The sequence below is a fragment of the Pipra filicauda genome, unplaced genomic scaffold, assembly GCF_003945595.2.
Source record: "Pipra filicauda isolate LSUMZ 115617 unplaced genomic scaffold, ASM394559v2 scaffold129_size2064235_pilon, whole genome shotgun sequence".
In the NCBI taxonomy this organism is placed as follows: domain Eukaryota; kingdom Metazoa; phylum Chordata; class Aves; order Passeriformes; family Pipridae; genus Pipra; species Pipra filicauda.
Window position 1 is genome coordinate 1,492,372 of NW_024103762.1, and position 13,592 is coordinate 1,505,963.

Consider the following 13,592-nt stretch of genomic DNA (forward strand, 5'->3'; position numbering starts at 1 on the left):
GTAATATCCACAGCTTACACTTTTGTCTATAGTTTTTTATGCCAAGTTTTCTTCTTAGTTACCAGTATTTCTGTGCCTTGAGTGACTTCCCATAAAACCCACTGCACACCAACACATGTATGTGTGCCAAGGTCTACCAACATGTACACCTCTGCATTTTATACAGACTTAAAACAGGGCTGGCACAACTTTGGTGTCAAGGACTTGTCACTAGTTACCCTCATGAAGATCCAGCTAAATCTGTTCAGGGCTCTACAGCAGTTAAAAAACATAAAGACAACAGGAGGGATTTTCAGAATGGCATAATGCCTGTGCACACAACTTCAGAGACAATTTTAAATTTGACCTCTCTTAATTCTCAAGCATTTGATTTTGTGGAGTAATAACATGGGCTTTTCTGGTGTAATATCTAATCTGAGCAAAGATATCTTAAAGGGAATACTTAGAATGAATTGACAATTAGTGTAGTTCACTTTCAAGTACCTGCTCAGCAAGATGCATTGAGTGCAGATCTGAACTAATGTGATAGAGGGAACCCTTATCTACAATCATAAAAAATTAAATGCAGCAAAGATAGATGTCACATGTTCGTGAAGGTAATCAGGAACTTCATCTCCTGTACTATGTCAAACCTGCTAATGGGCAGCTGCTGATGAGACAAGATGTGTCAGAGATTTCCTCCAGGCTCTGGAGAATGCTCATGGATAACTAAAAGCTTTCAGATTCAAAGCTTTCAGATGGAGCTGGTGGTAAAACTCTGGGTTAAGATTGTGTAACCCTTCTCCCAAAATGAGGTAAAGCCATAGCATATACTCATGAAAGAAGAGAAACAGGTGTTAACATTTGCACATTAACACCATCAGGGACCTCATTAACTCTTTTTCTCTTATTGCCTCTGCTCCCTCCCACCCCATGTTTTCTTTTAGAAACATATTCGACTAAACAAGAGATGTCACAAATCTAAAACCAGCAAAGTTTGTCTCTTTTAACTTGTTCCCATTGTGATTTCTATCACGGAGGGAAAAGTGGCTGAATTATCTGCTCACTTCCTTTCGGGGAATGCTGCAATCTCTCAGAGTCACACATATCTAAGACGTGCAAATGATTAAGAAATGACACTGCAACTCCTCTGACACAGCCTGTGCTGTACTTCACAGCTGCAAACGTTACAATCCTCAATAAAGGGAAGCCAACAATTCCCTTCAAGTCATGAAGGCTCTGAGCTGTGAATGACTGCAGATAGAGCATGTTGTGACACATGCAGGAAGCGCTATGTTTTATAAGAAGAAAGTTCAGATTATTCTTGCCAACATGATTTGGATCAGGAAGCAAATCTTTGCCCCCCCTCGAAAAGATATGTTTGTTCTCCAAATCCTGTTATAATCCTTAACATTCATTTATTTGAGCTTCCACTTGTACATACTGGCATTCAGCATGACTCCTTCTATCCTACTCACTTCCATACATAAGGAACAGAGAAACCAAGCATGGGAGTGAAGGAGTCATGCTTGATTCATTATACAAAGAAGAACCATACTCTTATTCTGGTATTAATAATGTTCTAAATGAAATGAATACCATACAGAGTTTTACAAAATATTTATTTTGAAAAAATCACTCTGTACAAATTTAACATTCTCAACATCGAAGTTTTATAAAAATGCTAACACAACAGAAAGACAAGTGAAACATTAACTGCTCTTTTCTTAAATTACAAAGGACCAGATTCATTCTAAAGAAGCTACTGTAATTCTAAACAGTAAAGAGAATTTCATAGGATTTCATTTTTTATCTATTACAGCCAAATACATGTATGAAAGGATGGCTTTTTCCATCCTTTTATAAACTTCCCCCCCAAACACTGTCCACAGCTAACCCAAATACTCTAAATGGTTTACACTTTTACTGTACATAGCTTGTGCTCCAGGAAAAGTCAGCACAATTTGATCATCATTTTCTCAGTGCCTAACAAAAACTCACCTCTATAACATTTGGTACAAAATTGTCTGTACAAACTAACATTGCTCATGTAAATTTGAAGCAAACTTAAAGGAAGAGAATTTATTTGTGCCTTCAATTTGGCATAATGAAGAGAGAGTGATTAAGTAAAATTCCACAGAGTAAAATTCAGTAACAGGGAATACTGTATCTTTCTTTTTTAAAATTACTTACTACTGTATAAAAAATTTATATACTGCAGGTTATTAGGAATGGCAGACACTAAATCTAACAATGCTAGTTTCATAGTCTTCATCATAAAATAAGATTTTTCTGTATATTATTTTTCTCTCCTCACTTTAATCTATTTGTGAAAGCTGCTGTTGCATATTAAAACAAACTTCTTAAACAGAAGGAAACATCTCATGAAATTAAAAAACAGTAAAACCATGGTACTACTGTAAACACAACAATAAAAACTGACAGAAGGCAGAGTGACAGGTAAGCCACGGGCTGGAAAGCGGGTTTTTTTCACATTTTCTTAACACAATGTATGGCTCACACCACAAACAACAGCAAAAAAAACAAACACAAAATCAAAACCCAAAACAAACAACAACAAAACAAAAGAAACAAAAACAAAAATACAAAAAACCAAAACAAACAAACAAAAACTACACTATTGAAACTTTCAAGTCACAGCCAGGGGTGCCAGGCGGGGTCCATCCGACACAGATTATCCAGGCTGTTTGCAGCTGCTACCAGAGTGTTGACTTTGCTTTCTCCTCCTTCAAACTGAGCCAGGTTGTGCAGTCGAGTCATGATGGCAGTGACAGCCTTTTGGACCAGTGACACCAGCTGCTGGCTGTCCATGTTCTCGGGCTGCCCAGCTGCTGAGAGTGGAGAGGATGTGTCCTCTTGGGTTTTTTTGTGCCATGCAATTATTTCGTCCCTCAGCACAGTTTTTAGGATGCCATCAACCTAAATGAAGAAGAAAAATCAGACTGTTACATTTAATCCAAAGAACCATCAGGTTCTCTCAGATTACAGAACTGTAACTAGATTTTAGTCAACAGCATTTTGACACTTTTGCAATTTCAGTCTTTGTAAGACGAGTGTGGCTTCCAACAGTCTTTTATTATTCCTTCTCAAGGTGTTTCTTTACATAAAAAAGTCGTGTACATTCTATTTTTAAGTGACTCCACTAAATTCATGACTTTCCCCACACACACTCACAGAAGTCTTGGGCAAAGATCAGGAGTATTTTGCAAAGCTGGGTTTTTTTGCACAGTCATTACACTCTCAGGGAATACTGTTTTCTGCCAAACAGGGCAAGAGCATTGACTACAACATACATATAGATACATATGTATCCATTATATATGCATGTGTGTATATTGGCCAGTTTTAGACTTGGATGAAAAAGAAATACCTGCAACAAATAGTTTCCTGTTTTTTCTCATCACTGAGTTGAGTTATTGATATTAATCTGTCAACTCCAACGGTCTCAAGCTTCTAAAACAAACTTTTAGGTGTCCAGTCTGACTCAAATGTTTTCCTGTAACAACTAAAACATTTCCAAAAAGGCACATTTCCAGCATTTCAGCTGGCCTTTGTGACAACCTCTGGGTAAGATTTCAAAACAAATACACGCCTTTCGGTTTCTACCCTAACCAAAAATGTTTAGTTTATAAATTGCCAAATACCAGCTGGCAAATAATCTTGCAAAGGGTGCACAAACCTTGAAGTTTGGCTGTGCAAAGCAGCGAGCTACTGCAATCATGGATGCAGTCAGGGGCCCAGACACCCCGATGGTGGTGAGGAATTCCGAGATGTTCGGTGTGAGCCGGAACGGAACGGGACGATTGGCGTCCAAATCTCCAGTGGCATCGTTAATGTCGAAGCGAAAGTAAGCCACGTTCAGCTTGCCAGTGTCCTGGATTTAAAAGAAACAGGCCCAAAAGTAATTAAAGGAACAATTTTCCATTCATAAAACCAAAAGAAGATGGATTTTTGTTTACTGTTAAAACTCAGAGTATCAATAGTATTTCAATAGCTTTTCACTCGTTTAGCCAAATGGTTTTTGAGGAAAAAAGTTATAAAAGTATGCAAAAATCAAGTATGTATTTCTCTCAAAACATTGTGTCCAAACCCCTTACTAAATACAGGTTATTGTTATACCAAACTTGAGGAATAGTTTCTTCTGTAGCACAATCTGTAAGGAGTCACTGCCAACAGATCTCTGGGTCAGCGTTCAGTATCAGCAGCTGATTTTATCTGGAGGGATTAAAGAATCTTAATTGCTACACAGACTACAGCCCTCCATGCATTAAAATGACATTGAGACTTATAAAAATACCACCTTAGGGTGGCAAGGCTCATTTTAAATGTTGGGTTAAAACAGAAAAAAATCTCTATTAATAGGAGTTGTAGCAATGCTGAAAAGAGAACAGTATTTGAAAAGGGATATGGCCCTTTAAGAAAATAAAGCCCCTAAATTTTATTTTTCTTAAATCTGTTTGACACAGAGGTATCTTCAAAGCAATATATTTGAAGGAGCACTAAAAAGAGAGACTTATCAGTCATTTACATGAAGAATTCCAATATCTAAGAAGGGTTTTACAGACAAAGTTCTAAACTCACAGAAGGCAGAGTTGATGCCCACAGGGACTGCAGTTTAAATTACTACCTACAAGATGTGCAATCACATATAAATGAAAACCTTACTGAAATGCACTGTTAATTATATATGTTGAATTTTGACTCATTTCAGAAGTATAGTCCAAATTTCCACCTGATGAAGGACAACAGCACACACCTAGAACAAAGTACAGCATACCTGGGCAATCTGCAGCATTTCAGGGTTGAGTCTATTTAAGTGAAAGATGAATTCTGCAAAGCCAATCAGGGCCAACTGGATAGTGAACATCTTCCTGAAAGTCCAGTAATCCGTGGCATTGGGGAACGTGTGCAGGGCCCATTCCTTCAACATGCTCCGTGGGACCATGTTACTCTGCACTTCCTTAAGGATGTCTCTGAGAACCTACACAGGAAAAGTATTACTTGAAAGAGGTCATTTTTAATACACTTCTTAGCAACAGACAAATAGACCAAAAGCAACTACCAAGCTTCTCTTAATTGCTGTATCTCGTTTCAGGAAAAGCACCCTGAACTTGAACTCTGAAATGTTTGGCGCTGTTTCTGCCTCACACCTAACGAGAGGTGAAGAGTCGGGCTGGGGCACAGGGACCAGCAGAGTGCTCAAGGAAAGCCCTGGAATCAAATTCGTTCTACCTGATGACTGGCTTGAGTGCCCCGGGCCTGCACCGTGGCCAGCCGGTCGTAGTAGCGGGAAATGGGGTTGTCGTGCTCGATGCCCTTCTTGGCACAGCGCTGCTTGTAGATCTCCACCAGCGACAGCGACGACGGGTTGTCCTCGACCAGACGCATCTGCGGAGAAACCGCCACAACACGGGGCACTGGGAACGGGACAGAGAGAGCAGAACAACTTAACAGCTCAGCCAGAGCCCAAAGACTGACACATCAGCCCTTACAACACTCCTGAAGTGTGTCAAGAGAAAATTTTTATTGCTGCACTCATAACTCATAAGCTCAGTTAAAGAAGTATTACAGCAGTGTGGTGGGGTTTTTTATCTTAACAGAAATATCAACAGTGTTTTCAAAAAAAACTGAGCACTCATCATTCTTCCTACTTTTCTTTAGCTTTAGGACAAGGGTAATGCTTGGTGCAAACAGGTTCATAATATCTGATTACATTATGTCAATAAAAATTATTCTGAAGGACAAAACTACTTAGCTTAATAGGGTACTTAGAGTGATTCAGAAAAACTGGAGGAAAAAAATTCTGGACACGGTTGAGGAATAGATGTTTAAATGACACTGTCTGGAAGTAAAATAGTGAAGACAGAGAAAAATACTCAATAATAAGAAAATTTAAGCCACTGAGCTTTTCTTTGATGGGCAGTAAACTTGCAAAAACCCTATTTGTGCTTTTATGGTGCTTAACTGATTTATTATTCTACCAAGTCTTCTGTGCATCCCCACCTCCATAAAGACAGACAAGGCCTCTTCCATAGCTGGCTTTTCCAGTGACACTGTTGGTCCTGTTTGACAGCGACCTCCAGCTACCACCAAAACTGTTCTCTCATCATTAACCTCAGAAATATAAGGAAAAGTTGTTTAAATGCATTTAAATTGTTTGATGTAACTTCTTCAATCTCAAAGAAGAAAATGCTTGCTGCAGAAAGGGTGTTAATGAGCTGTTCCTCCTGGTCTGCTTCCATTAACCTCTGGCAGCAGAGAAATGAACGTTCTTTAGGTTCTTTCAAATAGTATCAAACCACAAAACACTATAGATTAAAAACAGCTCTTTGAAAAAAAAAACATGCTATCTAATGAAGCTTGTTATATACAGGATTTATTTCTCTATCAGTGGCCACGTTTAGCATATTTTTCAAGGCTTTATCTATTGCATTTCTGTTATTCTTGCCTCAGACTGATGCAAAACCCTAACCCTCTGTTCTTCATTATCCATGTTTCTGATTCTTTTACACTTTAGCATTGTTTACAGGTAATATGCTACACCTGTATGTTTGTTTGCTGGTTTACCTCAGTAAAAAGAAATTGGGGGATGGAGGCTGTCAGCAAGATTTCCTTTATTTAATGTAAAGCTTGCCAGAAAGTGTTCTCATTCATGAAGATATCTGTTCAAAGGGAGTGACATTAGACAGTCAAGGCTGACGAAGCCAAAGCTGCCTGAGGATAGACACCCCCAAATTACAGGAAATTCCTCCCAACACACAAAACACCCCTCTTCAGAGAGGTGCTACAGTGCCAGCCAAGACTAATCACCCGGGCATATATGAATTTCCCTTCTGAATAACCAAAACCTTCACAATCAGCGATGAGCAGCGGTCAAAAAAAACTTCGGCAAACATAACCTTCGAGTATAACACACATTTAAAAAACAATGTAAGCCTCTCTCTTTTCAGTACCTGTAAAAAACAAGTGTCTTTTTGTGGTTTCCTTCCTCTTCTCCAGGCAGGGGTTGAGGAGGCGGAGGAGCTGCAGCACCCGCTCCTCCCTGCGCGACTCGGTCAGACACGCGTCGTTCATCACCAGGTACGGGTAGATCTTCCCGTTGTGGCCTCGGATGTACAACCTTCGGGCTGCAGTGTTGTGCTTCTGAACTATCTCCACCCTTGGCATAAACCTGGCAGGAAGAAAGGGACAATTAAGGCACCCTGGGATAACCTCCTCTGATATTATATCGTGATGGAAAAAAAAAAACCCAAACCCAAACCAAACAAAAATAGACAAAATAAATAAGGCAGTACAACTGTATTACAAAGTACAATTCTATTATTCAGCTGGCCTGTGGATTCTATTTTGTAGTTTAAAAAGCTGTCCTGCTGCATTTTATTTGCTTTTAAGAAAACACAGTTCTTGAGCACAATTAATCATTAGATGAGACCTTTACCACTGTTTTGAAGAATAGTATCTCTATTGATTACAACAGAAGCACTAATCTCAACTTACATCACTATACAAGAAAACCAAATATACTCTTCTTCTAAGTACACTCATTTAGTGATGCAATGTAAAATTATTGAAGGATAAAATAAAAAGGGTGTTAAAGTATGACTCTCTATATGTAATTTATATATATAAAATGTACACAACATCTACTTTTGCAGAGTGAATGGATGGGAAGGCTTTAATTTCTCCTCTGTTTTCAGAATTACATCTACCAAAGGGTATTTTTAGGTTACCTTGCTATCTTGATGTAGTAATGTGTTGGCTTTGGCATAAGGAATTCCCCAGGTATCTCTACTTCTGCAGTCTGAGCTGAGAAGTTACTTAGAAAGCGGCACTTTTCCTCTATGAGGAAGAACTTTGGAAGCTGTTTAGTTTTTGCCTCCAGAATTTTGATCCATTTCTTTAGTTTAGAGATAAGGTTGTGAAGTTTCATTGACCCTGGCACACTGAAGTCAAAATCTGAAAAAAACAAACAAAAACAAGTCACCCAATTCAATAGTGCAAGTCAAACACACAATCCCCCCAGAGCTGCACTGCCTTCAAAAGACAGACTCTTGAACGTTTCAGCTCTACAGAAAACCTTTCAGCAAAGTCCTAACATTATATATACCTTAAACCTGTCAGAATCTGCTACCTCTTTTCTGTATACAGCTCTAAAATATTCTGTTATTTGGTATATAATGAACCTCCCAACATTTTCCTGGTTTAGTCAAACATTAGAAAAATATATTGTGAAAAATTTAAATACCATTAATGTATTGAATTGTCTCCATACTGCAACCAGATGGAATAGAAAAAAAACAGTAAAAAACCCAAATTATGAGATCAGACCATTTGTGAAAGAGGAAAAGTAGGCTTATTTTACAGTGTAGCACTATAATTTTCTGCCTCTTTCATTACACATCATTCATTTATTTATTTAAATCAGTGGGGACTTTTTGCTTCTAAAAGGGATGAAAGAACTTCAATTGAGGACACAACATGGAATCTGTGAGGACAAGGAGTATGACTCTTATTACTGTTATTCTCCTATTCTGAACTGCAAGAAAATTCTTATTCTTTCCTGGCTTAGATAACAACTGAAAGTCACTACAGGAAAAACAGATACAAGAGTCTAAGCAAAAATGACAATATTATGTGAACAGCCCAACGTTTCCATTGCAATATTAACAGTATTACAGTGTGAATTATCTCCTTTAGACCACATGCACATGAGGAAAGAACTTTCTCAAGGTCAGTACATGGTCTTCAGTACATCATGCAAGTAATTCTGTAACAGAAATCACTGCAATACTGATCATTTTCTGGGCCACACCAATACCATCCTCCCAACGTTGCTCTCAGTCCAGCTTCAGAACAAAGCAAACAAATAAATAAATAAATGTCTTTGTATTTCCCAAAAGAGGAGAAATGAATAAACATATAAATGAAAGGATGGTTGGGCACTTCAGTACCACTACAAAGAGATTAAACACACTTGGATAAGAAGACAAACTGCTCTCTGCAAACCTCATCAGTTATGGTATCCAAACTGTGCAAATGAACTAACAGACTTGAATTTTTAAAACTCATTTCCACACCAGTCTGAAAGACGCCATTTCAAGTTCAACATCTCTCAAGTGAAAAGGCAACAGCAAGAAAAAGAGAATGTCAATTTGGTATTTTTGATATTTACCACTAAAGAAGAGTAGAATCTTCATTATGATGCAAATACAGCAGAAAACTAACACAGTCTCAAAAATGAGTTTAACTCTTATTGCAGAACCTTCATTTCAATATTACATACACTCAGTATTTTCCTAAGTTGACAAAAAACCCAAAACAAACATGAGTGCTGCTAAAAGAAGAACCACATAAATATGCTACAAACATCTATCTGCAAGTGTGCCAAGAGTGAATTAAGTATGTGCACACAGCAATTACTGCATATAAAAGTTTCTTACGACCACAATTAAACCACTCAGAAGTCTGACAAGCTCAGACCATTCATTCTTTTAGCCAGAAGAGCTCATATCATTCCATACATACACTTTTAGTTCTTTTCTTTACATGTAAAGATGGCAATAGCAAAGGAAACAATGCAGCCCAGGATTCTTTCATTTTGCTATTCTGATACCTAAACAAAATATCAGAGAACCATAATCCAACATATTTCATTGTGTATCCACAACATACTGATATGTTGAAAGCTTTCAGTGAAAGCCCCAAGTCTACTAGTCTAAAACTGAGCAAAAACCCACCACATACAAAATCCTTTCCATTTCTGTAAGAAAAAAAGTCTATAATGAAAAATACAGTTTCATATTTATGGATGAGGGAAATTAGCATAACTCTGTTATTCCCTTTTCTTTCTCTGCCTGGGCAGTGCATCTATTGCAATACCACTGTAAAACACACTTATTATAATCCCAAGCCTACCCTCTAGTGAGCAGTGGGAGTAAATCATTTCATCAAAGTGACAAAATTATTGCATCATTTATCTCCTGAATCTCTGAAGTGCAGGAGAGTCTCCTCCAACTGCAACTAGTTTTTGTGCTAATGTGAATCCACCGAAGTGGTAAAAATACACACCAATATATATTCCTTACAAAAAAAAAGTCCTTCAGTTCAGCACAAGAGCAGCTCTAGTTTGCTGAATGCCTATTTTGGGATTTTTGTTGTTCTTTTGTTTCCCAGTGGCAGATGGGAAAAACAGAGTTCAATTAGTCTTTCTGCTCGTGTCACAGAGAGCCCATCTGAGAAGAAAAATCACTTCAGCTGGAAGAAGGGGAAATACAAGACCAAACATCATTTGTGTACAAAGTCTCTCTGCTTTGCAGGCATCTTAATCTATATAAACAGTTTTTTTGTTTCAAAAAAATCCATTTTTTCAGTACACAGTACTGAAGAAGAGCTTTCTCAAGCTAACACACGCTAGTCTAAAATACTTTACTACTTGCACCATCTTGTTCTAAACAGGATGGGAAGTTTCCCCCCCCATCTTTAATGGAGATGTTCCCAGAAGCCCATGACACAGACTGCAGCAGAAGCAGTTTGCTCTCTCTTCTCAAAGCTTCTCAAGTTTCTTGCCACTCCCAGTGCAAAGACAAACAGGGCCCAATCTTCCTCCCAGTGAGACAGACCTAAAAAAATCCTGATGGCTCTTAACACAACTAGATAAAGCTTAACACATTTTGATTGAGAGCTCTACCATCACTTGTCATGAAGCAACACCAAAAAATACACTTGAGGTAGCAAAATTAGAGTACCAAATCCTCTGTGTCACCCAAATCCTTGACCTACAGAACATTAACACAGCATCAGGAAAACAAAGAAAAGACCTCCAAACTAAGTCTCCAGAACTAAAAAATAAACCCCTCCTGCTATACTGTCAGAAAATAGTTCTGATCAATGAAAAGCAACAGTCTATTAATGCTTTTAGAGCAAGCACCAGTTGACTTGAAGATTTTGAAGATTATTCTGACCATAGGCAAAGCATGTTTACACTTTAAAGTTTCCAACCCAAGGATCTCCAACAAAAAAACCATGACATTCATCATGTAAGATATTACTCAGGACTGAAATATAAACTTAGCTTTATAGAACAGGTCAAATTTTTTATGCACATGATACTGAAGAAGATCCAAGCATTCTCCAAGAGAGAAGCACTGTCTTGCTTTAGAAGTTATTATTCAAACATTTATATATTCTACAGTTTCCCAAAACTTCTTCCTAATCTCACAAGAACTTTTGGAAAGCACCAACAAAGATGAAAAATCTCAGTGACAGGAAAGCAGAATTATGAAGCAGAACTTCAGGTTTATCACTCAGCTCCAGAAAACCAAGCCTGCATAGACCAGACACCAAGGTCAAATATGATGCTAACTCTAATCTCTTGATCTGGATTTCCTGGATAACATCCTGTTATCTAAAAATTGGAAGGGAAGCAAAGAAAGAGCTACTAAAGGGATGCTATGCTCAAACTTGAGGGGGGCGGAGGGGGGGAAGAAGAAATCCTTAAAAAAGCTGAAATCTATTAACAGATCTTTCCCCTGCCCTCTCCCCACAGTTCAGAGCCACACTAGGAGCTTCCTTCTGCCTGCACTTTCCACTCACAGGGAAGAATTCATTGTGCTGGGTGACAAAACTCTCGAGGAAATTATCTTGCTCTTTAAGGGTATATTTTGGAAGTTTCCATTCGTATTCAGCTTGAGTGGAGAGATGGCTGCAGAAGGAAGCTGATCCAAACTCCAAACTATCATCTGCCCACAAAAGGACAATTGAGGCAGCTTTTCTTCTGCTTTCACTGCTGAGAGAGCTCTCAAAGGGAGTATTTTTCAGCATTTGCCTGTTCTTTGATGTCAAAGGTTTAGCAGAAAAGGAGAGAAGGAACAAAGAACAGATGGTCAAAGAACTATGCATTTGAAGTTACAAGAAAAAAAATTCAAAGTAAAATTTGTTTTTATAATACAACATTAGGATGGATAAAGTGACCTATCACAGCTCCAACAGTCCAGACTGCTGCAAAGTATTTAGAATATAAGAAATGGTGTGAGAGTCCCCAGTGGCTCCAAACAGGAATCAAGATGCAACTCTGATATTAATGGAAATGATTAGGCAACCAAACCCAGCTGAATGTACGTATAGAACACAGCTGTCAGCATTAATCTGGAAATAATTGGAGAAAAGAGTTTACTCCAAGACAGCTCCTCAGTGTGGATACTTGAGAAATGGAAGGCAACCACTGTAATTATCTGTCCATCACCCAGATGCAACGAGTACTGAGATTCAGAAAAGCAAATGTGAAGGTTCTACTGTGCCAGAAAGACACATTAGGAATGGTCTACAAATGGTTTCTCATAGTGTTAAAACAGCCTTTCCTAACTTCAATATTCATTTATTTATGTATATTTTACTGTTATTACAAAATCAATAAAAAACTTATTTTCATTTTCCGCATAATGAATTACATTACAAAAATTAGTATGTATGCTGATTGGTCTAATTTCTGCTGTTTTCACATTTAAATTGTGAATTAAAACACTGAATGTATTAGATTAGAATAAAATCAATTCCAGTACTAAGCAAAATAATTATTTGTATCCTGCAGACACTTGTATTTCATTATACTTAGAAAATAAAACATGAAACCTTCAACAAAAAACTAATTACCGTTATTAAACATAAGTTTACTGAGAAACACTTTGCATTTGATGACTTTACATGATTTTTATGTCCAAGCCTATGTTGTTGTTCTTTGAATTTTATGTTCTTCCATATTATTCTTGATAAATGCTGTGATTAAGAGAGAAAAATCTGAAAACCTTAACTGCCATTTATATATCCCAGATATGCAAAAAATTCACACCAGCATAAAAAAACTGGAAATCCTTCCCATTTTCTATTTTAATTAAAACTTGTAACTGAATTGTAATTAAACTCTCTTAAATGTTTCTCTAGAAATGTTCTGAAATATTGCTTCAGATATTGCATACTTGAGTCTGGTGTTGTATTTACATTTCCTTTACACCTTTGAAATCTCAGACCTCTCTGATGCTCACAGGAGAGAAACCAGGAGATACTACAACAGACCAACATTTTTCTTATATTTGAGTTATTTTTGTTGAGTATATATGAGTGGTTATACTACTATTGCAATGCAAAGACATATAAATGATTACTAAAACTGAAAAATAAGTCCAAACTTACATTTAATGTAGAGTATTTCAGCTGGAAGGGATCTACAGCACCCCCAGTTCCCTGTCTGCAGGGCTGCTCTCCAGCCACTCCTCTCCCAACTTACACCTGTGCCTGGCATTATTACCCAGCTCTAGGTACAGAATCCAATATTTTGGATGGGTTAAATTTCATCCCATTAATCCTTGCCCAATAATTTTTTTTTCCTCCCTGTATGCTCCCACTGAAGACACACAAAATGTTTCTACTTCCATTTCCCTCCCTAGTACACTTCTTCCAGTAAAAATTTCATCATATGGTTCCGGACTTTCATTATCTGCTGTCATGCAACTGTTGTGCTCAGAAAGGACATCATGCAAACCATGGTGTGCACAAGATATGTAGGTCATGCCTGCAACTGAGTTACTTTCACAAGATTC

At 37.7% G+C, this 13,592-nt stretch overlaps 1 protein-coding gene across 4 annotated transcripts in view; it reads right to left on the reverse strand.

Moving 5' to 3' along the window:
• Positions 1–1,582: 1,582 nt before the first annotated feature.
• LOC113990613 (transformation/transcription domain associated protein) overlaps positions 1,583–13,592 on the reverse strand; it is a 75,987-nt gene continuing 63,977 nt past the window's right edge. For all 4 annotated transcript variants that reach the window (XM_039391123.1, XM_039391127.1, XM_027726173.2 and 1 more), the window contains 6 exons: positions 7,731–7,956; positions 6,954–7,171; positions 5,233–5,417; positions 4,778–4,981; positions 3,680–3,874; positions 1,583–2,919 (listed from right to left, as the gene is read on the reverse strand). In XM_039391123.1, coding sequence (XP_039247057.1) covers positions 2,635–2,919; positions 3,680–3,874; positions 4,778–4,981; positions 5,233–5,417; positions 6,954–7,171; positions 7,731–7,956 — 1,313 coding nt within the window. In that variant the 3' untranslated portion in view covers positions 1,583–2,634. The remainder of the gene's footprint in view (positions 2,920–3,679; positions 3,875–4,777; positions 4,982–5,232; positions 5,418–6,953; positions 7,172–7,730; positions 7,957–13,592) is intronic.